The 27,881-nt window shown below is 48.5% G+C and overlaps 1 protein-coding gene and 1 pseudogene across 2 annotated transcripts in view; one reads left to right on the forward strand and one right to left on the reverse strand.

Annotated features, from left to right (window-relative positions):
- Positions 1 to 12,284: 12,284 nt before the first annotated feature.
- RAP1GAP2 (RAP1 GTPase activating protein 2) overlaps positions 12,285 to 27,881 on the forward strand; it is a 217,824-nt gene continuing 202,227 nt past the window's right edge. For both annotated transcript variants that reach the window (XR_009560476.1, XM_030861781.2), the window contains exons 1-2: positions 12,285 to 12,422; positions 22,241 to 22,357. Coding sequence is in view for 1 of the 2 variants with exons in the window: in XM_030861781.2 (XP_030717641.1) it covers positions 12,373 to 12,422; positions 22,241 to 22,357 (167 nt within the window). In the remaining variant the exon portion in view is untranslated. The remainder of the gene's footprint in view (positions 12,423 to 22,240; positions 22,358 to 27,881) is intronic.
- Positions 24,890 to 25,717, reverse strand: LOC115855961 (high mobility group protein B1 pseudogene; annotated as a pseudogene).

A 27,881-nucleotide genomic window follows, 5' to 3' on the forward strand; every position in this document is an offset into this window, starting at 1 on the left:
GCCATCCACTAAATACTTAAAAAGATCATATTTCTATTTTCAAAATTAAACTTGTAACCAAGTCAAAGAAGACTAAATTGTATAAAAAGTGTACATCAGGCCTCAGAAGTAACATTATTTTGAGCTGAGCACTTTACCCACATAATCTCATTGAAACTTCAGAGAAATCCTACTGGAAAGGTTTATTCCCATTTGTAGGTGGGGAAAAGGAGGCTCAAGAGAGGTTAAGTTTGATACCACCCAGATTGTAAGCAGCAGAGCCAGGATTCAAACTCCAGCCCGATCGAGGCCAGAGGTGGGGGACTTCCCTAGTGGCACAGTGGTTAAGACTCCGTGCTCCCAATGCAGCGGGCCGGGGCTCGATCCCTGGTCAGGGAACTAGATCCCACATGCATGCCGCAACTAAGAGTTTGCATGCCACAACTAAGGAGCCCGTTTGTAACAACTAAGACCCGGTGCAACCAAATAAATAAATAAAATAAAATCAGTGGCTTAAAAAAAAAAAGCCAGAGGTGGGCTTCATCAGGCCCCTCAGAGAGGAGTTGACTCCAGCAGTGGCAGAAGGCACCCACAGTGGTAACAGCTCTGCATTTGTCGGTGTCCTGGCAGGGAACAGACAGCACATTTAAAATGTGAATCATTTGAAGAGAGTTAAGGCACTATCTACAAGGTTGTGGGGCAGAGTTTAAGAACAAAGGATAGGCAGAGATGTTACCATCCCTAGGCCTGGAGGGACAGGAAGGCAGTTATGAGAATTCAGAAAGGATGGGTATGGGGAGAGGGCTACCTGGCAGGAGCTGTGGCTTTCCTTAAAATGAAGCATCTGACCCACAGGGACCTGGGAGGGAGCTGAGGAATAAATATCCCAGCCTCACTCTCCTCTTTCCTCCCCATCTCTGCTGGCGCCTCCTCAAGCCAGTCCCAATCAGAAGCCAGAAGTTAAGGGGGTCCATTGGCACTGCTTGCATAGGTTGACCTCCTGGGACACAAGCAGAGTAGAGAAAGGTGTGGAAACCTTCTGGAGGAAGGAGATATCTGGCACAACCTTCCTCAACTTGGGCCCCATTTGCTGTTCTCTGCCAGGCTGCTGCCCACTGAGTGCTCCAGCAATGGTGGACACCAAGATGCTCTAAAGAGGGGGGCAGGTGACAGTGTTACAGGGATACCCTCTTTTCTTCAAAGACTTTGGCCATCTGTCCTGACCCCAAAAGACCACCCAATCTGGGTCCCTTGGGATGCTGTGGCTAGAGGGACTGGGAGCTCTGGGACTGGAGACCCAACCAGAAGTTACTGTGGATAAGCCTTTTAGTCAGCTTACCTTAAGAATGAAAGATCAAACTAGGGCAAGTCTGCACTCTGCTCAGGGGTGAAATGGCTGATTTGGATAAAATGGTCCCTAAAATCTCAGCTCTGACTTTTGGAGTTTGAGATCATTCCTCAACCACTAGCATGGCAACAGGAATGAGCTCTGTGTGTGTGTGTGTGTGTGTGTGTGTGTGTGTGTGTGTGTGTGTGTGTGTACTAGGCCACAATTCAGCCTCAGACACATCCCCTCTGCCTCATTCCTGCCCACATCCTCCTCCTTCTAGGGCAGAGAGCTCAGATGCTCACCTGGGAGACTTCATTGAAGGAATCCTGAGAGGTTCCACCACCTGTGCCTGAAGTTCTTCCATTTCAGACCACTTTCCATGATCTTGGGCAGCTAGCTCCCCAGTTCTTTCATGATCTGGTGTAACTGTGGCCACTTTTTTCCTTAATTTTTCCCTAACTTTGTATTAGCTTTGCCACATGTAATGCTCCACATTTTGCCTTAAACGTACCACTTCCTTCAGCCAATTCTTTTAAATATTGTGTTTTGTTAAAGAAGCATTAGAATTATACTTCAGAAAGGTTGGGAAATGCAGTAACAAAAATACCTGTAATCTTACTGCCCTAGTGCAACTAGTATTATTTTTGTGTATTATCTTCTAGTTTGTTCGTATGAATGATGATTTATATAGTCATCTTCATGGCATATCTGATTTTTTTTTTTTTTTGCCATGCCACACAATTTGTGGGATCTCAGTTCTCTGACCAGGGATTGACCCCGGGCCACAGCAGTGAAAGCCCAGAGTCCTAACCACTGGGCAACCAGGGAACTCCCTGGCATATCTGATTTTTTTACCCATATTATATCACAACTTTTTCCCCCCATGTTTCTGTGGAGTCTTCACAATGCTTGCAGCCTCTTGAAGATAATTGGCTATTTGTGGCTGGCTGTAGTTTTTTATTTGTTTGAAATACACTATCATTTTTGAATAATCTAAAAAATTTTTAAAGAAGTTAAAGAGCTCGTAATCTCACCACCCAGATAGTACAGAATTATATACAGACTACGCAGACAATTCTTAAAAATACTTTAAAAAAAAAGACATGCTGATACTTATAAAAGTAAAAACTTCCTCATCCTCCATCTTCAACTTCTCTGCCCAGTTTTCCACCATTAACAAATTCTGTGTATACGTACACACACATGCTTTTTTTTTTCTTTCTTTTTTTTTTTTGCGGTATGCGGGCCTCTCACTGTTGTGGCCTCTCCCATTGTGGAGCACAGGCTCCGGACGCACAGGCTCAGTGGCCATGGCTCACGGGCCTAGCCGCTCCGTGGCATATGGAATCTTCCCGGACCGGGGCACGAACCTGCGTCCCCTGCATCGGCAGGCGGACTCTCAACCACTGCGCCACCAGGGAAGCCCTTTTTTCCCCATTTTTAAGGTACTGACATCATATAGCACCACACCCTGTTCTGTATTGTGTTTTTTCTTTCCACTTGTATGTTGGAAATATCCTAAAATTCATTAAATGTTTTCATTCACCAATCGATGCCTATGTATCAAAATTAAAATTTTTTCCCCACATTATTCATTGTAGAAAACTTAGGAATTTTTGATAAGTAAAGATATAAAAACAAAATTGTCCACTTATACCTTTTGGTCATAACAAATCCTAACATTTGGCATTAAAAAATTTTATTATATAAAATCTTAATTATGTATAATTTAAACATCTTATTTTGTAGTCTGCTTTTTGGCTTAGCAACGTAGCATGAACATTTTTCTCCTGCTACAGAGTGTAGTTCCACTGTATTGATAAACTACAATGTACTCTATCCATTTTCATATTGTTTGATAATTAGATTGTTTCTATTTTTTAATGTTAAAAACAGCCATGTGGGGCTTCCCTGGTGGCGCGGTGGTTGAGAGTCCGCCTGCCGATGCAGGGGACACGGGTTCGTGCCCCGGTCCGGGAAGATCCCACATGCCGCAGAGCGGCTGGGCCCGTGAGCCATGGCCACTGAGCCTGCGCGTCTGGAGCCTCTGCTCCGCACCGGGAGAGGCCACAACGCTGAGGCCCGCGTACCGCAAAAAAAAAACAACAACTAAAAAACAGCCATGTGGCAAATATCTTGGTAGCTTAATCATTTGAAAAGTGACTTTTATTGTCTTTTTTCTTATTGCACATAATGTTTATTTAGAAAAATTAGAATATATGGATAAGAAAAACTATAAAATAAAAGTCACTATAACTTCACCCACCCAGAGATAAATCACTTTTTACATATGTTCCTGTAGTTCTTCCAGATTTTTGTACAAATATTTTAATATATTAGTTCTACTTGGTAACATTTTTTTTCATTTCAAAATATATCTTGTTTTTTTCATGTCAATAAAAGTCTCTCTTAGTAGTTGTATAATATCGCATCATATGGACTTGCTTCTTCACTTAACTAATCTCCTGTTGGACTTTTGTGTTGTCTTCAGTTTTACTCTATTGCAAACAATGTTGCAAGGAACATTCTTTTACAAAGACTCCCCCCGCCCCCGCATTTCTAATTATCTCCTTAGGATGAATTCCAAAAAGAGAAATTACTAAGTCAAGAGAAATGCACATCTGATGGCTTTTGATCATACTGTCAAATTGCCATGCACAATAATTGAACCAATTTGTACACTGACCTCAGTCATGATTGGGAGAGCCTACTTCCCTTCTCCATACAAACCCTGCATGAGATAATTAACAACAACACAAAAACAACCAACTGTTCCAAATTTGACAAGTAAAAAAATAACATCACATTTACATTTTTCAAATACTTAATTTCCAGTAATATTGACATTTAAAAATGTGTCTAGGGACATCCCTGGTGGCGCAGTGGTTAGAAATCCACCTTCCAATGCAAGGGACATGGGTTCGAGCCCTGGTCCGGGAAGATCCCACATGCCATGGAGCAACTAAGCCCTTGCACCACAACTACTGAACTTGCGCTCTAGAGCCTACAAGCCACAACTACTGAGCCTGCTGGCCTAAAGCCTGTGCTCGGCAACAAGAGAAGCCACGGCATGAGAAGCCCACGCCCGCAATGAAGAGCGGCCCCCACTCACCGCACGTGGAGAAAGCCCGTGTACAGCAACAAAGACCCAACACAGCCAAAAATAAATAAATAAATATATTTTTAAAAAGTGTGTCTATTTATTTATATTTCTTCTGTGAATTGTTTGTTCACATTCTTTGCCCATTTCTCTATTGGAGAATTTATCATTTCTTATTTCTTTATTCTAAAAACTTTCAACATTTAAATTTTTTATTGTAGTAAAGTGTACATAACATAGAATTTGCTATCGTAACTATTTTTAAGTGTACAATTTAATGGTATTAAATACATTCACACTGTTGTGCAGCCATCACCACTATCCCTTTCTAGAATTCTTTTAATCTTGCAAAGCTGAAATGCTGTGTCCATTAAACAGTAACTGTCTCCTCTTCCCTCCCCACCACCAGACCTCGGCAACCATGATTCTACTTTCTGTCTCTATAAATATAACTACTCTAGGAACCTCATATAAGTGAAATCATACAGTATTGTTCTTTTGTGACTTGCTTATTTCACTTAGCATAGTATCTTCAAGGTTCATCCATGTTGTAGCACGTGTCAGAATTTCCTTCCCTTTTAAGACTGAATAGTATTCCATCGTATGTGTAGACAACATTTTGCTTATCCATTAATCCATCCATGGATATCTGGGCTGCTTCCACTCCTTTGCTATCGTGAATAACAGTGCTATGAATATGGATGTTCAAATACAGGCATATATTTTTTAAACCAGTTTGACATTTGCCTTTTAATTTTGCTTATTATACTTTTGTTATGTGCTAAGGTTAAATATTTTTATTTTAGTCAAATCCATTAATCTCTCCCTGTATGGCTTCTGCCATTGATGCCAAGCTTAAAACAATCCATCCCCATTTTATTTTATTATTATTATTATTATTATTATTATTATTATTTTTGCTGTACACGGGCCTCTCGCTGTTGTGGCCTCTCCCGTTGCGGAGCACAGGCTCCGGACGCACAGGCTCAGCGGCCATGGCTCACGAGCCCAGCCGCTCCGCGACACGTGGGATCTTCCCGGACCGGGGCACGAACCCGTGTCCCCTGCATCGGCAAGCGGACTCTCAACCACTGCGCCACCAGGGAAGCCCTATTTTATTATTTTTTATTTTTAGATTTTTTTTGTGGTACGCGGGCCTCTCACTGTTGTGGCCTCTCCCGTTGCGGAGCACAGGCTCCGGATGCGCAGGCTCAGCGGCCATGGCTCACGGGCCCAGATCTTCCCGGACCGGGGCACGAACCCGTGTCCCCTGCATCGGCAGGCAGACTCTCAACCACTGCGCCACCAGGAAAGCCCCATCCCCATTTTAATATCACAATACTTACCTATGTATTTTTTCTACTCCCTTATATATATATTTATACACTTACATTTATAGTTCTTCTGAAATATATCTTGTTATGTGAAATAGAGGCCTTGCTTTTTTTTCCCCTCTGTAAATGGCTAATTGTCCCATCACCATATCCATCACTAATTTGAAATACATATATTACACATACACACAGGTGGGGATGTTTTCAGACCTTCTATTCTGTTTCCTTGTTAATTATGTTGGGGAAGCTTAAGGAAAGGACACTCAAAGGCAATTGCTAGCCTCATGCGAGACACTATATTTAAAGGTCAAAGGCGAGCTGCCAAACTATCTTGTCTGTATCTCTTTCTCTGTTTTCTTTTACATGATGCCTCTGTATTGGTTAAGTTCTTCATTCCCTGTTGCTTCCTGTCAGTTCTTTAGTTGAGACCTAGTGGAAAGCTCAGATGAGAATTCTCAGGATTTATGTAATCCTGATTTTTGTTGCACCCTGGGGAAGGTGCCTATGGATATAGTGACAGATGTCAGTAGCATTTGGACTCTGCTGGAAACTTTTCCAACGCTCCTGAGCACGGGTCCACCATCCCTAAGGGGAAGATAAGCTCCCAGGGGCTCTACACCGGGAGCTAGATTTTCTCCTCTCTGCAGAAGTTTCCCTTCTGCAAAGCATGTGGATTGTCCTGATATGAGAGGCAGGTGAATTGCACTGTGCAATGTACAGACAATCTCTGTGTTTATAAACATTTCTAAAACTCAGCTCCTTCAAACCAGGCTCCCAGGACGCTGTGGGCCATGTTGGTCTCTGCTCAACTCAAACTAAAGTTCTGGGTGAAAGTAGTTTGAAGGCCTGGGTGGAGCTGATCCTAGGGTCAGGCAGCGTGCCGGACCGAAGCCATACTGTTTTAACTACTGTTACCTTAAAATAGCTCAATAATCTGTAAGACGCATCTGTAAAGCATTCATAGTAGTTTAATTATTTTTATGCATAACTGTCTGGGTAGATGGAACAGGTGTCATAAGGAAGTAAGGCACAGGAATTAAGTGAATCCTCTCGAGTCACTCAGCAAGTCAGGTTTCCGTCACAGTGGAATTCGGAGAACCTGACTCCTCTCCCCGTGCTCCACAGAAAGCCCGCTCTGCTGCGCCGCTGGGCAGGCGGGGCGTGGGTGAAGGGAGCGAGGCGGACAGGCTGCGGTCTCGCCCCCGCGGCAAGGAGCGCGGTGACCCAGCCCCGGCCGGCTCCAGGGGCGGGGCCGGCGGCCGCCCGTGGGGGATGCGCGCTGCAGGCCGCACCGCCTGGGCTCCGGCCGAGTCGCCTCGCGCCCGCCCCGCCCGCCGGACCCGCGCCGCGGAGCGCGCCCTCGGCACTGGCCTGCGGCAGCCGGAGCCGCCTCCACCGTGAGGCCCGCGGCGGATAGGGAGTTGGCGCCGGCCGGGAGGCATGACGGGTCGCCGGGCGCCGGGGGAGAAGCGCTGGCAGCTGGTGCGCTGGTGAGTGAGCACCGGGGGGCGCGGGGCCTGGTGCGGGCGCGAACCCTCGCGCACCGCGTGCTGGGGCTGGGCCGGGCGCGGGAAGGAGCGGGGGCGCTGGCCCGAAGTTTCTTCTCGTGCGGAGGCAGAGGGGCCGGATTTAACGAGAGGCGCTGCGCTACCTGGTCATCGCCATCCGGCGTCTCCGAGCTTGGTCTTTGCGGTTCTCCAGAGCGATCGTCGCCGGTAACCTGGACCCTGTTCCTGACGTCAGGCTTTGGAGGGACCCCGGTCCTCCTTACAGACTCGTCGCGGGGTTTCCTCACTTTCCTCCCCGCGCCTTAGTTCTCTTTGTGCAGTGGGGTACCCCCTCCTACCCTCATTCCTCTGCTGCTCGGGGTCGGCCAAGGACTGGGCCCCGCCCAAGAGGGCACAACATACAATTCTCACCTCTCCTGTTCAAGGAGGTGCTTCAGTTCACCTACACGCGGACCGGTGGTTGTGGGCACTTGGGGGATAGGGTGTTTGAGAAGGGGGGCCTAGGAAGGGAGGGAAGAGGTCCCCGTGTAGGTGGGTGGTTGCCCCTACCCCACCGAGTCCTACCCAGGCTGGGAAATCAGAGCCTGCTGGTGTCAGGTGGCGAGACTGCAGGCCAAGAGAGTTTCAGACGCATCGCAGAGGGGTTGGGCGCATGTCCCTGTTGTCCGAATGTTCAGGGCCGTTTCAACCAGGGGCCTGACCTCTGCTTGGCGGAACTTAGAATGCAGGGCAGCCTGCTCAGCCCACTCCTGCCCTGGAAGGACTCCAAGAATGTCTGGCTGGGACCCCTCCCCATCGCAAATCATCCCACCCAAACCAGGGCCAGGAGCATCTTTGAAGTAGCGTTCCGGAACACCTCTCACCAGGTACATTCTGTAGCCTGAATACAAAGAACAACAATAAAATCGTTAATAATAGCAACCTGGCTTCCAGAGCACTTCCTACTGGCTCTACCATAATCAGGCATTGATTCAGTTACTCTTCACAGTGATACTCAGGGGAAGGCATTAGCACCCCCCTCTTTCAGATGAGGAAACTGAGGCTCAGAGAAGGAAAGTGGTTAATCAATGTCACCCAGCAAGCAAGTGACAGAGTCAGGGTTTGAACTCAGGGCTTCCCCAGGGGCTTAACTCCTCCTCTGTTTCGCTTCATATTTCCTGAACACAGGGCCTGGCTGCCCATCCAAGTTCACCTTGTCAAAAAAACCTCAGCATGTCAGAGCAGGAGAGGGGTCAGTGGGTCACCCTGCTCAGCCCATCCCGCCTTTGTTCAAGGGTTCCAAGAATCAAAGTCCAAATAATCAAAATTATTATTTAGCAGTGGAGCTACTCTTCAGATGAAACCTCAGTACATAAATCAGATAACAGTAGAGTTAATCTGTTTGAAGATCTGGTGGGGAGTGGGCAGTTACTTAGTGCCCTCTCCCTGGAAAGGAGGCACCACCCTAGGACCCCAGAACTTCCCAGATCACTTTGTGCAGTTTGATTCGTTCCCTCACTTCATGGAGGAGGAAACAGGAAGAGTTTTAAAGGGGCAGAGCTTGGATTCCTGCTCTGACTCTCTCTGCCCTGATGCCTGTCTGGGCTGGATCTTGGGCTGAACCTGATGAAGCATAAATCATTATTAGTACCCTAATTAGGTTTAAATTTTTTTTATTTATTTGTTTTTTATTATTTATTTATTTTGGCTGCACCGGGTCTTAGTTGCGGCATGTGGGATCTTCATGGCATGTGGGATCTTTCTTTTTTTTCTAGTCATGGCAGGTGGACTTCTTAGCTGTGGCATGCATGCAGGATCTAGTTTCCCGACCAGGGATCGAACCTGGGCCCCCTGCATTGGGAGTACGGAGTCTTACCCATTGGACCACCAGGGAAGTCCCTATCCTAATATAGGTTTTAGGTCACCTTTCACTCCTGGTTAAAAAAGCCCATTGCTCTGAGAAGGTCCTGAAGACGTGACTTGAGTGATCAGACAGCACTCTTTTCTTTTTTAAAAATAAATTTATTTATTTATTTTTGGCTGCATTGGGTCCTCCGTTGCTGTGCGTAGGCCTTCTTTAATTGCGGTGGGCAGGGGCTACTCTTCCTTGTGGTGTGCGGGCTTCTCATTGCAGTGGCTTCTCTTGTTGTGGAACACGGGTTCTAGGTGAGCGGGCTTCAGTAGTCATGGCGCACGGGCTTCAGTAGTCATGGCACGCAGGCTCAGTAGTTGTGGCACACAGGCTTAGTTGCTCCGTGGCATGTGGGATCTTCCCAGACCAGGGTTCGAACCCGTGTCCCCTGCATTGGCAGGTGGATTCTTAACCACTGCACCGCCAGGGAAGCCCTGGCAGGGAGCACTCTTGAAGGCAAGACACCTTCTGAACTCCATGGCACACTCCCAACATGATCAGCCTTGGCCTCTGCTTCCAGGATTTCAGATTGAGTCAGTTTTCTCAATTCAAATTGGCTTAAGAGAAAAAGGGAATTTACTGGTTTATGTAACTGAAAACACCAAGAACTTTCCATGTTTCAGGCAAAACTGGATTCACGTGCTCAAATAATGTCACCAAATAACGCCCTACTCTCTCCTTTCTCTTTCCTCTGTTCCCTTTTTATTCCCTTGTGGAAGTGAGGTGGCTCTCAGGAGCCGCAGGCAGCCCTCCAGACAACAACCCTCTGGGAAAGACAGCTTCCCTTTCTCAGTGGTTCTAGCAGAAGTTTCAGAATGTCATCCCATTGGCCTGTTTTGGGTCACATGGCCATCCTTCAGCCAATCACCATGGCAAGGGGGATGGACTGCTCATATTGGCCAGGCTGGGTCATATGCTCATCCTGGGAACTGGGGGCTGGGGTTAACTCCACCCAAACAACAAAATTTTGAGTGGGGGAGAGGGTGGTGAATACTCATTGGGCAACAAATATGTCTGATGTCTACCTACTCTTTTAGAGCAGCTCTTGCTTTGGAGGCTCCTCCTCCAAACTCTCCATAAAGTACCAAAAACTAAATTAGAATTTGGTTGGGTTCTTCAGCTCGTTATTAGATATGTATGACTTTTTAGCTTCTGATTATTTCTGAGGGCCTGTTGCCCAGTTTATGACGGTGGGGCTTCAGATCTGGGAGAAGGAACGACAGAAGCTAGAGGCTAAGGCTGTGTGAGTACTTGAAAAACATTTCAAAGTGCTCTGGCAACATTCTTTTTACTGACTGTAAAGTATTCCATTCTAAGTTGAACCATAATTTCTTTGTCTAGCCTCTACTGATGACCTTTTAGGGAATTTTTTTTTTTTTTTTTTTTTTTTTTTGCCGTTGTGGCCGCTCCCGTTGCAGAGCACAGGCTCTGGACGCGTAGGCTCAGCGGCCATGGCTCACGGGCCCAGCCGCTCCGCGGCATGTGGGATCTTCCCGGACCGGGGCACGAACCCGTGTCCCCTGCATCGGCAAGCGGACTCTCAACCACTGCGCCACCAGGGAAGCCCTATTTTATTATTTTTTATTTTTAGATTTTTTTTGTGGTACGCGGGCCTCTCACTGTTGTGGCCTCTCCCGTTGCGGAGCACAGGCTCCGGATGCGCAGGCTCAGCGGCCATGGCTCACGGGCCCAGATCTTCCCGGACCGGGGCACGAACCCGTGTCCCCTGCATCGGCAGGCAGACTCTCAACCACTGCGCCACCAGGAAAGCCCCATCCCCATTTTAATATCACAATACTTACCTATGTATTTTTTCTACTCCCTTATATATATATTTATACACTTACATTTATAGTTCTTCTGAAATATATCTTGTTATGTGAAATAGAGGCCTTGCTTTTTTTTCCCCTCTGTAAATGGCTAATTGTCCCATCACCATATCCATCACTAATTTGAAATACATATATTACACATACACACAGGTGGGGATGTTTTCAGACCTTCTATTCTGTTTCCTTGTTAATTATGTTGGGGAAGCTTAAGGAAAGGACACTCAAAGGCAATTGCTAGCCTCATGCGAGACACTATATTTAAAGGTCAAAGGCGAGCTGCCAAACTATCTTGTCTGTATCTCTTTCTCTGTTTTCTTTTACATGATGCCTCTGTATTGGTTAAGTTCTTCATTCCCTGTTGCTTCCTGTCAGTTCTTTAGTTGAGACCTAGTGGAAAGCTCAGATGAGAATTCTCAGGATTTATGTAATCCTGATTTTTGTTGCACCCTGGGGAAGGTGCCTATGGATATAGTGACAGATGTCAGTAGCATTTGGACTCTGCTGGAAACTTTTCCAACGCTCCTGAGCACGGGTCCACCATCCCTAAGGGGAAGATAAGCTCCCAGGGGCTCTACACCGGGAGCTAGATTTTCTCCTCTCTGCAGAAGTTTCCCTTCTGCAAAGCATGTGGATTGTCCTGATATGAGAGGCAGGTGAATTGCACTGTGCAATGTACAGACAATCTCTGTGTTTATAAACATTTCTAAAACTCAGCTCCTTCAAACCAGGCTCCCAGGACGCTGTGGGCCATGTTGGTCTCTGCTCAACTCAAACTAAAGTTCTGGGTGAAAGTAGTTTGAAGGCCTGGGTGGAGCTGATCCTAGGGTCAGGCAGCGTGCCGGACCGAAGCCATACTGTTTTAACTACTGTTACCTTAAAATAGCTCAATAATCTGTAAGACGCATCTGTAAAGCATTCATAGTAGTTTAATTATTTTTATGCATAACTGTCTGGGTAGATGGAACAGGTGTCATAAGGAAGTAAGGCACAGGAATTAAGTGAATCCTCTCGAGTCACTCAGCAAGTCAGGTTTCCGTCACAGTGGAATTCGGAGAACCTGACTCCTCTCCCCGTGCTCCACAGAAAGCCCGCTCTGCTGCGCCGCTGGGCAGGCGGGGCGTGGGTGAAGGGAGCGAGGCGGACAGGCTGCGGTCTCGCCCCCGCGGCAAGGAGCGCGGTGACCCAGCCCCGGCCGGCTCCAGGGGCGGGGCCGGCGGCCGCCCGTGGGGGATGCGCGCTGCAGGCCGCACCGCCTGGGCTCCGGCCGAGTCGCCTCGCGCCCGCCCCGCCCGCCGGACCCGCGCCGCGGAGCGCGCCCTCGGCACTGGCCTGCGGCAGCCGGAGCCGCCTCCACCGTGAGGCCCGCGGCGGATAGGGAGTTGGCGCCGGCCGGGAGGCATGACGGGTCGCCGGGCGCCGGGGGAGAAGCGCTGGCAGCTGGTGCGCTGGTGAGTGAGCACCGGGGGGCGCGGGGCCTGGTGCGGGCGCGAACCCTCGCGCACCGCGTGCTGGGGCTGGGCCGGGCGCGGGAAGGAGCGGGGGCGCTGGCCCGAAGTTTCTTCTCGTGCGGAGGCAGAGGGGCCGGATTTAACGAGAGGCGCTGCGCTACCTGGTCATCGCCATCCGGCGTCTCCGAGCTTGGTCTTTGCGGTTCTCCAGAGCGATCGTCGCCGGTAACCTGGACCCTGTTCCTGACGTCAGGCTTTGGAGGGACCCCGGTCCTCCTTACAGACTCGTCGCGGGGTTTCCTCACTTTCCTCCCCGCGCCTTAGTTCTCTTTGTGCAGTGGGGTACCCCCTCCTACCCTCATTCCTCTGCTGCTCGGGGTCGGCCAAGGACTGGGCCCCGCCCAAGAGGGCACAACATACAATTCTCACCTCTCCTGTTCAAGGAGGTGCTTCAGTTCACCTACACGCGGACCGGTGGTTGTGGGCACTTGGGGGATAGGGTGTTTGAGAAGGGGGGCCTAGGAAGGGAGGGAAGAGGTCCCCGTGTAGGTGGGTGGTTGCCCCTACCCCACCGAGTCCTACCCAGGCTGGGAAATCAGAGCCTGCTGGTGTCAGGTGGCGAGACTGCAGGCCAAGAGAGTTTCAGACGCATCGCAGAGGGGTTGGGCGCATGTCCCTGTTGTCCGAATGTTCAGGGCCGTTTCAACCAGGGGCCTGACCTCTGCTTGGCGGAACTTAGAATGCAGGGCAGCCTGCTCAGCCCACTCCTGCCCTGGAAGGACTCCAAGAATGTCTGGCTGGGACCCCTCCCCATCGCAAATCATCCCACCCAAACCAGGGCCAGGAGCATCTTTGAAGTAGCGTTCCGGAACACCTCTCACCAGGTACATTCTGTAGCCTGAATACAAAGAACAACAATAAAATCGTTAATAATAGCAACCTGGCTTCCAGAGCACTTCCTACTGGCTCTACCATAATCAGGCATTGATTCAGTTACTCTTCACAGTGATACTCAGGGGAAGGCATTAGCACCCCCCTCTTTCAGATGAGGAAACTGAGGCTCAGAGAAGGAAAGTGGTTAATCAATGTCACCCAGCAAGCAAGTGACAGAGTCAGGGTTTGAACTCAGGGCTTCCCCAGGGGCTTAACTCCTCCTCTGTTTCGCTTCATATTTCCTGAACACAGGGCCTGGCTGCCCATCCAAGTTCACCTTGTCAAAAAAACCTCAGCATGTCAGAGCAGGAGAGGGGTCAGTGGGTCACCCTGCTCAGCCCATCCCGCCTTTGTTCAAGGGTTCCAAGAATCAAAGTCCAAATAATCAAAATTATTATTTAGCAGTGGAGCTACTCTTCAGATGAAACCTCAGTACATAAATCAGATAACAGTAGAGTTAATCTGTTTGAAGATCTGGTGGGGAGTGGGCAGTTACTTAGTGCCCTCTCCCTGGAAAGGAGGCACCACCCTAGGACCCCAGAACTTCCCAGATCACTTTGTGCAGTTTGATTCGTTCCCTCACTTCATGGAGGAGGAAACAGGAAGAGTTTTAAAGGGGCAGAGCTTGGATTCCTGCTCTGACTCTCTCTGCCCTGATGCCTGTCTGGGCTGGATCTTGGGCTGAACCTGATGAAGCATAAATCATTATTAGTACCCTAATTAGGTTTAAATTTTTTTTATTTATTTGTTTTTTATTATTTATTTATTTTGGCTGCACCGGGTCTTAGTTGCGGCATGTGGGATCTTCATGGCATGTGGGATCTTTCTTTTTTTTCTAGTCATGGCAGGTGGACTTCTTAGCTGTGGCATGCATGCAGGATCTAGTTTCCCGACCAGGGATCGAACCTGGGCCCCCTGCATTGGGAGTACGGAGTCTTACCCATTGGACCACCAGGGAAGTCCCTATCCTAATATAGGTTTTAGGTCACCTTTCACTCCTGGTTAAAAAAGCCCATTGCTCTGAGAAGGTCCTGAAGACGTGACTTGAGTGATCAGACAGCACTCTTTTCTTTTTTAAAAATAAATTTATTTATTTATTTTTGGCTGCATTGGGTCCTCCGTTGCTGTGCGTAGGCCTTCTTTAATTGCGGTGGGCAGGGGCTACTCTTCCTTGTGGTGTGCGGGCTTCTCATTGCAGTGGCTTCTCTTGTTGTGGAACACGGGTTCTAGGTGAGCGGGCTTCAGTAGTCATGGCGCACGGGCTTCAGTAGTCATGGCACGCAGGCTCAGTAGTTGTGGCACACAGGCTTAGTTGCTCCGTGGCATGTGGGATCTTCCCAGACCAGGGTTCGAACCCGTGTCCCCTGCATTGGCAGGTGGATTCTTAACCACTGCACCGCCAGGGAAGCCCTGGCAGGGAGCACTCTTGAAGGCAAGACACCTTCTGAACTCCATGGCACACTCCCAACATGATCAGCCTTGGCCTCTGCTTCCAGGATTTCAGATTGAGTCAGTTTTCTCAATTCAAATTGGCTTAAGAGAAAAAGGGAATTTACTGGTTTATGTAACTGAAAACACCAAGAACTTTCCATGTTTCAGGCAAAACTGGATTCACGTGCTCAAATAATGTCACCAAATAACGCCCTACTCTCTCCTTTCTCTTTCCTCTGTTCCCTTTTTATTCCCTTGTGGAAGTGAGGTGGCTCTCAGGAGCCGCAGGCAGCCCTCCAGACAACAACCCTCTGGGAAAGACAGCTTCCCTTTCTCAGTGGTTCTAGCAGAAGTTTCAGAATGTCATCCCATTGGCCTGTTTTGGGTCACATGGCCATCCTTCAGCCAATCACCATGGCAAGGGGGATGGACTGCTCATATTGGCCAGGCTGGGTCATATGCTCATCCTGGGAACTGGGGGCTGGGGTTAACTCCACCCAAACAACAAAATTTTGAGTGGGGGAGAGGGTGGTGAATACTCATTGGGCAACAAATATGTCTGATGTCTACCTACTCTTTTAGAGCAGCTCTTGCTTTGGAGGCTCCTCCTCCAAACTCTCCATAAAGTACCAAAAACTAAATTAGAATTTGGTTGGGTTCTTCAGCTCGTTATTAGATATGTATGACTTTTTAGCTTCTGATTATTTCTGAGGGCCTGTTGCCCAGTTTATGACGGTGGGGCTTCAGATCTGGGAGAAGGAACTGACAGAAGCTAGAGGCTAAGGCTGTGTGAGTACTTGAAAAACATTTCAAAGTGCTCTGGCAACATTCTTTTTACTGACTGTAAAGTATTCCATTCTAAGTTGAACCATAATTTCTTTGTCTAGCCTCTACTGATGACCTTTTAGGGAATTTTTTTTTTTTTTTTTTTTTTTTTTTTTGCCGTTGTGGCCGCTCCCGTTGCAGAGCACAGGCTCTGGACGCGTAGGCTCAGCGGCCATGGCTCACGGGCCCAGCCGCTCCGCGGCATGTGGGATCTTCCCGGACCGGGGCACGAACCCGTGTCCCCTGCATGGGCAGGTGGACTCTCAACTACTGCGCCACCAGGGAAACCCTGTTGTTTTAATTTTTATTTCTTATATAAGTTGATTTTTTTATGTTTATTGGTCATTTGTGTTTCTATTTTTGTAAACTCCTCATTTGTTTCCTTTGTCCTTTTTTTCCATGTTGATTTGCTCATTATATATATATATATTTTCATATTAATCTACAAAAGCTCTTTATCATGGAGATGCCTTTTTTAATTTCTTAGTAAATTTTATATTTTAGAAGTTTTATTTTTTTAAGATTTTTTTTATGTGGACCATTTTAAAAGTCTTTATTGAATTTGTTACAGTATTGCTTCTGTTTTTATTTTATTTTATTTTTTTTTATGTTTTGGTTTTTTGGCCATGAGGCATATGGGATCTTAGCTCCCCGACCAGGGATCGAACCCGATCCTTTGCCTGCTTTGGAAGGAGAAGTCTTAACCACTGGACTGCCAGGGAAGTCCCTAGAACAGTTTTAGATTTACAGAAAAATTGAGAAGATAGTACAAAGAGTTCCCATATACCCCACACCCAGTTTCCCATATTATTAGCTTCTTACATTAGTATGGTACATTTGTTACAATAATGAACCAATGTTGATACATTATTTTGACTAAGTTCCATAGGTTATTTAGCTTTCTTATGTCCTTTTTCTGTTCTAGGGTCCCATCCAGATACCACATTGCATTTAGTAATTAATGTAATTCTTCTTCTCGGCTGTGACAGTTTCTTGGACTTTCCTTGTTTTTGATGACTTTGAAAGTGTTAAGGAGTCCTGGTCATATTTTGTAGAATGTGCCTCAATTGGGATTTGTCTGATGTTTTTCTCATTATTAGATTGGGGTCATGAGTTCTGGGGAAAAAGACCACGAGGATAGAGTGCCATTGTCATGCATCATATCAAGGATACGTACTATCAACATAGCTTATCAATGTTGACGTTGACTTTGATCACCTGGCTGAGGTAGTATTTGTCAGTCTTCTCCACTGTAAAGTTGCTCCCCTCCCCCTTTCTATAGTGTATACTCTTTGGAAGGAAGTTACTCTGTGAAGCCCATGTCTAAGTAGAGTGGAGTTATGGTTCACCTCTTTGAGGACAGAGTGCTTCCGTATATTGTTTGGAACTCTTCCGCACCCGAGATTTGTCTCTTTCCTCCCCATTTATTTATTCAATCACTTATTTATATCAGTATGCACTGTTAGATATTTGTTTATTTTAACAACAGCTTTATGGGAATTCACGTGCCTCACAACTTACCCAAAGTGTAAAATTCAGTGAGAATATATTCACAGGGTTGTGCAAATATCACCACAGTCAATTTTAGAACATTTTCATCATCCCCCAGAGAAATCCCATAACCTTCAGCAGTCCCTCTCCTCCATTTCCTCCCACCCCACCCTCCCCCAGCTTTAAGCAACCGCTCGTCTCCTTTCTCGCTCTCTGGATTTGTCTATTCTGGACATCATTTCATATAAATGGAATCCTACAGTATGTGGTCCTTTGTGACTGGCTTCTTTCACTTAGCAAAATGTTTTCAAGGTTCAGGTTTCGACGCCTGCCTGACCTTCCCCAGTGTTCAACTGAAAAAATAAGTGTAACCTGTAAAGTGCCTGACCCTTCTCTCTTTTGGTGATGGGTTGCATCCTCCTGGAGGTGTCACCCACCTCCACAACGGGGGGACTCTTACTATGGGCAACTTCTACCCCTCCCCCCCCTTTTCTCATTCCTTTTGAAATGTCCCTGACTATGCCCATGTCTTGATGCCTACTTTTCCAGGGATAATCTGAGAAGCTGGTCCTTGCTAAAGTGTTTTTTTTTAATTTTTAAAATTTTTGACTGCATTGGGTCTTGGTTGCTGTGCGTGGGCTTTCTCTAGTTGCGGCGAGCAGGGGCTACTCTTCATTGCGGTGCGTGGGCTTCTCATTGAGGTGGCTTCTCCTGTTGCAGAGCACGGGGTCTAGGCACAAGGGCTTCAGTAGTGTGGCTCACGGGCTCTAGAGCACAGGCTCAGTAGTTGTGGCGCACGGGCTTAGTTGCTCCGCGGCATGTGGGATCTTCCTGGACCAGGGCTCGAACCCGTGTCCCCTGCATTGCCAGGTGGATTCTTAACCACTGTGCCACCAGGGAAGCCCCTTGCTAAAGTTTTAATGGCTGCTCGTGCCTTACAAGGTTGACCCTTTGCAGTATTTAATCTCCTTCTGTGTACTCTTCAATAGAATTTCAGGTACAAAACAGATTAATAGGGAAGATATTTGGGGATGGATGGTGTTCTGTTTTTCCTATATTTAATGAAGTGCAGTGCAGCAAATACACTTACGAAGTTAACACATTGGATTCATTAATGGAGATCATCTGTGTCAGAGCATTCTGTGGAAGAAACTGCCCAAGAACGTAGTGAGTTGATCACTGTGGCTGTTGTGATTTTTATGGAAACTGGCTCAGTCGAACAGGGTGCTGGGTGAGGGTGTGGCAGGGATTTCAGAGAAGATCAGACACAGTCTTTGCACTCTAGCAGGGAGACAGACAGGCACATAAATAACTCACGCGGGCAGAGAGCAACGTTGTGATCAAGGTTAAGCAAAGCATCCCTGGAACCTTGGAGCAACTTCGGATTCTGGCTGGGGGCGTGGGGACAGATTTTTAGAAGCAGTGTGGTTTGAGCAGTTGGGATGGGGTAGGGCAAGACTCAGATGGAGGGAGGGCGACTGAGATCTGAGCACAGCCTGAGCAAAGGCTCGGAGGTAAGAAAAGGCAGGGCGTCTCTGGAGAAGGACAAACAGATGGGGAATGCAGAGGTCTGTATGCGTGAATGTGGGCGGGGGTGGGGGGGCATGTAACGGTGGGAAAGGCTGGCGGGGAGCAAAGTGGGGAAGAATTAAACCTCTCAGGTGAGCTGTTTGGAGGACAGTTGATATGTAGTGGGAAACCACTAACCTTTTTGGGCAGGGGAGGAGCTGACAAGATCTGTGTTGGGAAGTGGGGGCTGGTATGGAGGAGGAAAGGATGTGTGTGTGCACGGAGGGAACTGGATGCCAGGGGCTGAAGGTGCAGAGAGGGCCTGCCTCTGTTGCTTCCTGGATGTGTGACCTTGGACAAGTTCACTTCCGTCCCCTGAGCCTCTTTTCCTCATCTCTAAAATGGGATCCACCAGTTCTGAGGGGTTTGATGTGCAGCTTGGAGGAGAGAGTGCAGGGAGTGGGTTTGTCTGTCGTCGGTGAAGCAGGTAAAGCCAGTGACTGGTGAGGACTGATGGGGATGGTGGGGAGGAAAGGAGATAATGATGACCATGTGACAGAAGCTTCCCTGGCATTATCTCATTTAATCATCTTAACAACCCTTCAGAGTGGGTGTTATTAGTACTTCCATTTTACAGATGAGGATTCAGGGACTCACAGTGGAAAAATTAGTCACCTGAAGCTGGGAAGTAGAATCCAGGTCAGGGTGTCTGCAAAGAGTGGAGGACAGTCCCTTACACCTGCCTTGGGGAAATGGGAGTCGGGGAGAGGAGGGGTGGCTATGGCAAGGAGGGGGAGCGCATATCGAGGAGCCCAAGGATGGGGAAAGGCATAGAAACTCATCCTCAGAATAGGATGGGATTAATCAGGGCAGGCTTCCTGGAGGAGACAAGTTTTGAGCCAGGTTTTATAGGACAGGAGTCATCTTGGGGCAGGAAGTAGGTCATGGAGATAGGTCATGTCCCAAACTGAAGTCATAAAGTCAGGATCTTCCCTCCCAAACTTGTCCTTGTCCAGCTTGAATGGCACTGCAGCCAGATGCCCACACAAACCAGGAACTCAGGAACAACTTTGTTGTCTGTCTCCCCTTCACCCATGTCCAACCCATCCCCTGGACCAGGGGACACTACCTCCTTCGCTCACTTGAGTCCTCCCATTTCTCTCCATCTCCAGCACTATCCCCTGTACAAACCAACACTGTCCCACCTGGACCCCTCCAGGAACATCTAACCTGGCTACCTTGCTCTTTTTCCACCAGGATGATCTTACTGAAATGCCCATCAGATCATATCGAAGAGAGTGAAGGGAGACAGGCGGGGACCAGACGTTTTGGTTTGGGAGATCATAGGAGCAATGAAAGCCCTCTGCCCTCCAGCAACCTGCATTCTGGGAAATCTCCTCCCCCAGCAGATAGCCTGTGCCCCATCGGGCAATATCAGAGCACCTGCACAACTTTTTCTTTTCATAGCACTTTATGCAGTTTGTAATTGCATAACACGGACACACACACACAATTAAACATTTGGAATAATGGGTAATACCTCTCCTGTATAAAAAGACACACTGTTAAAAAGTCACTCCCCCATCCCCACCATTCCCCCAGCTCTCCCTTACCCCCACCCAGGTAACTACTTTTATTAGCTTTTGTGTCTCCAGAATTTCTACATATGAAGATAAGCAAACAGGAATTCCTACCTTATTCTCTCCCCCTTTTTAAACATAAAGTACACATACTGCCCTTTCTGCACTTGATTTTTATTCTCTTAACAACATATCCTGGGGCTTCCCTGGTGGCACAGTGGTTAAGAATCCGCCTGCCAATGCAGGGGACATGGGTTCGAGCCCTGGTCTGGGAAGATCCCACATGCCGGGGAGCAACTAAGCCCGTGCGCCACAACTACTGAGCCTGTGCTCTAGAGCCGCGAGCCACAACTAGTGAGCTCATGTGCCACAACTACTGAAACCCACGCACCTAGAGCCCATGCTCCGCATCAAGAGAAGCCACCGCAATGAGAAGCCGCGCACCTCAACGAAGAGTAGCCCTTGCTTGCTGCAACTGGAGAAAGTCCGTGTGCAGCAACGAAGACCCAACGGAGCCAAAAATAAAAATAAATAAATATTTTTTAAAAAAGTGTTTTAATTGAGGGCACTCTCTGTGTGCTATCATGCAAAGAGCTCCAGGATACATTGTTTTTTAATATAAATTTATTTTATTTTATTTATTTATTAAACAGTGCCACAGATTACCTTGTCCAACATGCTAGAATCTGTAGATAAATTCTCTGAAGGGGGATCGCTGGATTACAGAGGAATTACATGTATAATTTAGACAGATGTTGTCAGGCTATCCAGCAGAGGGCTTGTACCAATTGACAATCCCACTGGCAATGTATGAGAGGGCCTGTTTAAAATGATATATTGTTCATGTGATTATTTGATGGCTTTTCTCCCCACAAAACTGTAAACTCCAGGATGGCAGGATTATGTATCTTTTGCTCATTGTCGTGGGCCCTCAATAAATACTGAATTAATGGACAGATTTATGATTCTACCAGGAATGGGTGGCCAGGGTGGGTGAGATCCTTTCGTGTTCACCTTGCCCAGTTCAGCTTCCCCGATCCTTGCTCTGGGCTGATTGTCGATCCAGAGGGTGGCTGGGACCCTGTGAGTGACCCTTGAGGTTCTGGAAGATCTAATCCTGACATCTGACTCATGACCCCCACTCCAGAGCAGACTTTCTCCTGCTGTGAACTTAAGAAATCCAATGTCTCAGTCTTATAAAGGGCTTGGAGAATGGACACTTGTCTGATGCTTGAATCCCCTGCCCAGCCTCTGCTTACATACCTCTGGTGACAGGGAACTCACTCCTTCCAAGTGACTCCTTTCAACTTCAGACAACTAACTTTTTTTTTTTTTGCGGTACGCAGGCCTCTCACTGTTGTGGCCTCTCCCGTTGTGGAGCACAGGCTCCGGACACGCAGGCTCAGCGGCCATGGCTCACGGGCCCAGCTGCTCTGCGGCATGTGGGATCTTCCCGGACCGGGGCACGAACCTGCGTCCCCTGCATTGGCAGGCGGACTCTCAACCACTGTGCCACCAGGGAAGCCCCAGACAACTAACTTTTTAAAAATAAATTTATTTATTTAGTTTATTTATTTTTGGCTGCATTGGGTCTTCATTGCTGTGTGTGGGCTTTCTCTAGTTGCGGCGAGTGGGGGCTACTCTTTGTTGCGGAGCACGGACTCTAGGCGCGTGGGCTTCAGTAGTTGTGGCGCACGGGCTTAGTTGCTCCCTGGCTGTGGGATCTTCCTGGATCAGGGATCGAAACCGTGCCCCCTGCCTTGGCAGTCAGATTCTTAACCACTGCGCCACCAGGGAAGTCCCAGACAATTAACTTGTAAAAAGTTTTTCCATCTATTGAGTTGAAACCTGCTCCCTGTAGCTGCCTCTTCTTCAGGGAATTTTAACGGCGGCTCTCTGGAAACAGGGCTTTCTGGCAGACGAGCAGGGGGTATATTTGGGGACAGGTACCTCTCATCTATCATTTTCTAGCAAGTAGGGCCAACTCCCAAAGGATCCCTGCAGAGCCCCGCCTGCCCACCTCCTCACTCTCTCCTATCTCGCCTGCAGGTATGTGCAGGAAGGGCGGTTCCGAATTGAGGAGAGGACACTGACAGCCTTCCAGTGGCTCTACAGCCCCCAGCAGCATCGCATCCTCAGCCGTGCCGACCTTGAGTCTCCCTCCAGGTAAGGGGACCCACTGCCCTTACTCTCATCCTTAGTCCAGGCCCCTCCAGTTGGTACTTATTATATAGCAGTCCCACACTGGTCCATAAACTCCCAGTGGAGAACCACAGTCCTCAGTGGCAAAGAGGCCTTGCCGGGTCTTTGAAAGAGTCTGTCAGCCGGGGTGCTTGTCAAGCCTAGAATGCACTGAGTGATTTGAGGCAAATCATTTTCTTTGCTTTCTCCTCCGTAAAATGGGTATGATCATATTTTCCCTGCCTTCTATCAGGAAGATCATGAATCTCAAGTGAAACGATGCCTGGAGATCATCAACTGGTTCCTTTTATTTTATACTTTTGGCCGTACCGTGTGGCATGTGGGAATCTTAATTCCCGGACCAGGGATAGAACCTGTGCCCCCTGCAGTGGAAGCGCAGAGTCTTAACCCCTGGACTGCCAGGGAAGTCCCGCTGGTTCCTCTTTAAGAGGGAGAGTGGCTGGCATATTTGCTGGGCAGTCCCTGCTTTGACCTGGGTAGAGCCAGCCCTTCCTTTCTTGTCGCTCTCCTCCGCCATGCCAGAGAACCCAGCTAGGATCCTGAGTCCGGTGAGGGGCACCCAGCTTCCTGCTCCCAGGCTCCTTCCCGCCCACTCTTCCTCCACACTGCGGACAGACATGAGCCGTGTTAGCAGTCTCGATGGAGATATCCCTGGGAGCCCTGCTGCTGCCACACCCCTTCCCAAGGCTTCTGCTAGACCTGACCCAGGACCTTTCTTCCCACTTTCCCCATCAAAACTTCTTTGCACCAGCTTCTAAATTAGCAGGCCCCTTGAAGGCAAGAATGAACAGGTCTTTCCTCCCAGGGGTGGAAAAGAAGAATGGAAGTGATGTCATTTGGGGGTACACCATGTGCTGGCCAGCAAGAGAACAGGGACCATGCTCTTACCGCATCTCCCCAAACCGGCCCCAGGAATAAGGTTCAGAGATGATGGGAGACTTCACCTACCCAGACATCTGCCAGGAGTCCTGTTTAGCTAAGAGCAATGCATGTGCTCTCTCTTGTCTCAATGACGATTTCTGAAGGTACAGGAAGCAGTGAGGGGACAGGTATTCTGGATCCAGTTCTGCCCAAAGAGGAAGAATTAATTGGATGATGATGTGACATGACAGGAACCCTGGGAAAGGTGACTCAGGCCACCTGGGAACTCCTGATATTCAGGAAATGGGAGATTAGACAAATGCCCTAAACTCTAGAGGGCAGATTTCAGATCATGCAGAGAAAAGACCGAAACGGCGCTAGAGCTTGAGGCAAGAGTATCAGGAAGGGCGCGGCGATGCGATCCTGAACGTGCAGTTGTGAATGCTTGCAGGGACAGAGAAGGAGGCTGTCCTGGGAACACGCTGGCGAAGCACAGACAGGAAGGGCACATGGTCGGAATCAGCTTCAGGCAACGTGCAAAGCCCTGTTGTGAGCCAAGCACCATCTGACGTAAAGCAGCTTCTTCCTCACCTCCTTTCCTTTCGTCAAAAGCTCTCCACGACCTGACGTTATCTTATTTGCCTATTTGTTCATTGTCTGTGGCTCCCCCGGAATGTGAGGTCCATGAGGGCAGGGCCTTTTCCCTCTTCTGTATCCTGAGGTCCTAGCCCAGAGAAGGAGCTCATTAATCAGGCACCAAGTGAAGGACACATGAACATAATGCAGGCTCACCGGTAGGAAGGCTGGAAGGGAAGCTAGCTCCAAGACTGATGTGGGCCAGCTATACCTGCCCAAGATAACAGCCAGGGAAGAAGAGGACGGTGGGACCTCCTGCCCATGCAGGTGGCTTGAGGCTAACCTTTTTTGAGCCAAAGAACAAGAATGCTCTTCAGAGTCACAGGAGCCCAGTTGAGTCCATGGCGGAGGGAAGCAATCATAAGATAGGAAGGATGGAGTTATTCATCTCATACCTGGGAAGGCTGCCTCCCAGGAGGCTTGAAGAGGAAGCTGCTATAGCTCTGTGACTCAGCACTCACAAAATTAACTATTATTCTTTTTTTTTTTTAATAAAAAAATTGTATTTACTTAGAAGCATTCAGAATGTCAACAAAACAGCTGCAACTTTTTTTCTTTTTTTTGCAATGACAGTGGTATTCAGTTAACAGAACAATTATTTCATATAAGCTGCATCACAGACAACTGAAGATGGAAAAACTACCATCCCCGTATATAACTAATTTGTGCTGTGCACCAACAAGTACCTGCCTTAAATTTCCATGCCAATTTACAACCCCCATACCGTACCAGGCAAGGTTAGTGGCTATTGAAAATACCACCAGGACAGGGCTATCTAAAGACACATTCGAGGGCTTCCCTGGTGGCGCAGTGGTTGAGAGTCCGCCTGCTGATGCAGGGCACATGGGTGCCCCGGTCCGGGAGGATCCCACATGCCGCGGAGCGGCTGGGCCCGTGAGCCATGGCCGCTGAGCCTGCGCATCCGGAGCCTGTGCTCCGCAATGGGAGAGGCCACAACAGTGAGAGGCCCGAGTACCGCAAAAAAAAAAAAAAAAAGACACATTCGGTAGTGTGTTAACTATACAAAAAAAGACACCGTACAGTTTAAAAACAAATCTTACGCAGCCTTACATTTCAATTTTTTTCTTTAAAAGGAGTGAGTTGTGTACAGGGGGGTTAAATGCTTTATAGACAAGAAAAAAAAAAACTGCGCTGGAACCAACGTATTCATCATCATCCTCTGCATCTTCCTCATCTTCCTCCTCTTGCTTTTTCTTGCTTTTTTCAGCCTTGACGACTCGCTTTTTTGCTGCATCAGGCTTCCCTTTAGCTCGGTTTGCAGGAATATCCTTTCCGTACTTTTCCTTCACCTTAGCAGCCGTCTCCTAAGGCTGCTTGTCATCTGCAGCAGTGTTTTCCCACATCTCTCCCAGTTTCTTTGCGACATCACCAACGGATAGGCCAGGATGCTCTCCTTTGAGTTTTGGACGACACTCAGAACAAAACAAGAACAAGGCCGAAGGAGGCCTCTTGGGTGCATTGGGATCCTTGAACTTCTTTTTTGTTTCCCCTTTAGGAAGGATAGAAGTTTTCATTTCTCTTTCATAACGGGCCTGTCCGCTTTTGCCATGTCTTCAGACTTTCCTTTCTCTTTAGCAGACGTGGTCTTCCATCTCTCTGAGCACTTCTTAGAAAACTCTGAGAAGTTGACGGAAGCATCTGGGTGCTTCCTCTTGTGCTCCTCCCGGCAAGTTTGCACAAAGAACGCATATGATGACATTTTGCCTCTCGGCTTCTTAGGATCTCCTTTGCCCACGCTTAATTATTTTTCCTCTGCGAGGCACAGAGTCGCCCAGTGCCCGTCCGGCTCTCACTTGCCCTGGCGCTGTCTCTCTCAACTATTATTCTTATATCACAAAAGTTGTACTAACTTCTGTGTGTTTATTATGCGTCATGTTGTACATGCTTTGCAGGCATAAATTGATTTAATCTTCATGACAATGCTATGATCTAGGTACTGTACTCCCCATTTATCAGATGACAAAGCTGAGGCGCAGGGTAAGTGGCAGTGCCTGCAACCACTACGCGCACTGCCTCTCAGAGGATGTGGCGTGGGCCCCAAAGTGGGAGATGGCGAGGGTAATTTTTATCAGCGCAGAGGAAATAAGTTCACGAACCATAAATAAGTGAGCTTAGCATCATTCCTGGTCAGGTTTCAGAGTCTGTTATTAAAGAGATGGCTTGGGGGTACTTAGAAAAGGAAGAGATAGAGGGCCAGCAGCAGTGAGTGAATTCCCTGGGAACCCATCCTGCTGGGGGAAGCTTATTTGCTTTTCTGATTAGTCTTCTAGACTAGAAGGTAGGCTGGGGGTGGTAAAGCAGGAGACAGTGGTTCTGAGTTTCAGCAAGAAATTGTTCTTTTCTTCCCATCAAAGCCTGCGGGTGACACAGAGGAATGTGGGCTGGGGGAGGGCACAGCTAGGGAGGCTGATGAGTGGGCTGCCCTTGCTGAGTCTGCTCAGTGTGTTCATGAGGGACTTGGTGAGGAAGGATGTAGGCAGCATGCCGGGGACATTGCCGATGGCAGGAACCTGGGCACCGTCCCAACGGACAAGATGGCACAGTTGGACCCGAAGTGCCCTGGAGGCTTGGAGTCCAGGTCCAAGTCTAGAAGGTACAGTTTAACAGAAATAAAGGAGAAGTCTATTTTGGCCTCCAATCTTGTCTGCACCTGAGCAGCAGGCTGAGGGGATCAGCTGTCTGAGAGGTTCCAGTTGACCAGAAGCTTGGGTATGGCCCCATGTTTTAAGAAAATGCTCGTGTCTTGGGGCTGCAAGAGCTCAGGGCAGAGTCCAGAGCTGAGGAGGAAAGTGCTATTTTGTCTCAGACTAAGAGGAATGCTCTGTCATTTCCTCATTTATTTTGTGGACAGAGATTGAGCACGTTCTTCTGCTAATACCATGCTGACGTTACCCTTGAATGGCTGAGCAGGTTACATTTTGGGGTGATGGGCTAAGCTGCTGAAGGGACTCAGAGGGTGGGTTGGCCACCCGCCTTCCTTTTTGCTTGCCACCCTGCTCCAGGTCAGGCCCTGGGGTTACGATGCCTGGTCTTAAGGAAGACAAGGGTCCTGCCTCCAAGGGACACACATTCTAGTGGGAGAGACAGACTATAGACGCATAGACAAGAGAATATCTTGTGGGATGACCAGAGTACTGAACAAACTGAAACAGAGCATCAGATAAAGAGTGACCAGTGGGCGTGTGGGGAGTTTGGAAGAGGTGGATGGCCTCTCTGAGAAGGTGACATTTGAGCTGAGTTCTGAAGGACTCAGGGGGCAGACCTATGGAGAAGCTGCTGGTGAGGGGTGTCGCATAAAGGCTGGGGAGGGGCACAGGAGATGGGAAGTGAAACAGCAGGTAACAAGGCCCTATCTATGATCCAGAAGCAGGAAGCTGTTGTGGCCAGAGCGGAGTGAGGCCATGGCCAGCAGATGGAAAGGATGCAGATTTCCATGCAATTAAATGGAGGGCTTTTTAACATTTAGAGCTGCCCGAATACAGCGTGGGCTGCCCCCTGAGGGACTGGGCTTCCCATCACTGAGATGTGCAAGCCATATTCAGAGGCCGCCCTCCGTGGAGGTTAGGGAGGAAGACTCAAGCGTCTCAAAGGCTCCCTAGGGCACCCTTCCTGCCTTCAACCCCTTCAAGTTCAGGAACACCCTTGGTTTGGCCAAAGCTGGGAGGATGGCTGTGCAGCGAATGAATGAAAGCTCCCGGCTGCCAAGTCGAAGGCGGGGGGTGGGGGGGGACGACGACGACAGTTTCAAGGACTCTGGCAGTCCCTGAAACCTCCCACTTCCAAGTCCAGATAGCACTGAACCCCCTCTCCATCCCCACCGCACGCCGAGCTGGCGAGAGCCCCGGTGTCTTCCTCAATCCACCAGGGACCCGCAGATCTTTCCTCACCTCCGTTCCCCACCGCCCGGGCCCCATTCTCCAGGAACTTCTGTGGGCCGGTGGGCTGTCCCCTCCTCCGCTCCCCTGGGTCC

This window comes from Globicephala melas, chromosome 20 (assembly GCF_963455315.2).
Source record: "Globicephala melas chromosome 20, mGloMel1.2, whole genome shotgun sequence".
Lineage (NCBI taxonomy): Eukaryota > Metazoa > Chordata > Mammalia > Artiodactyla > Delphinidae > Globicephala > Globicephala melas.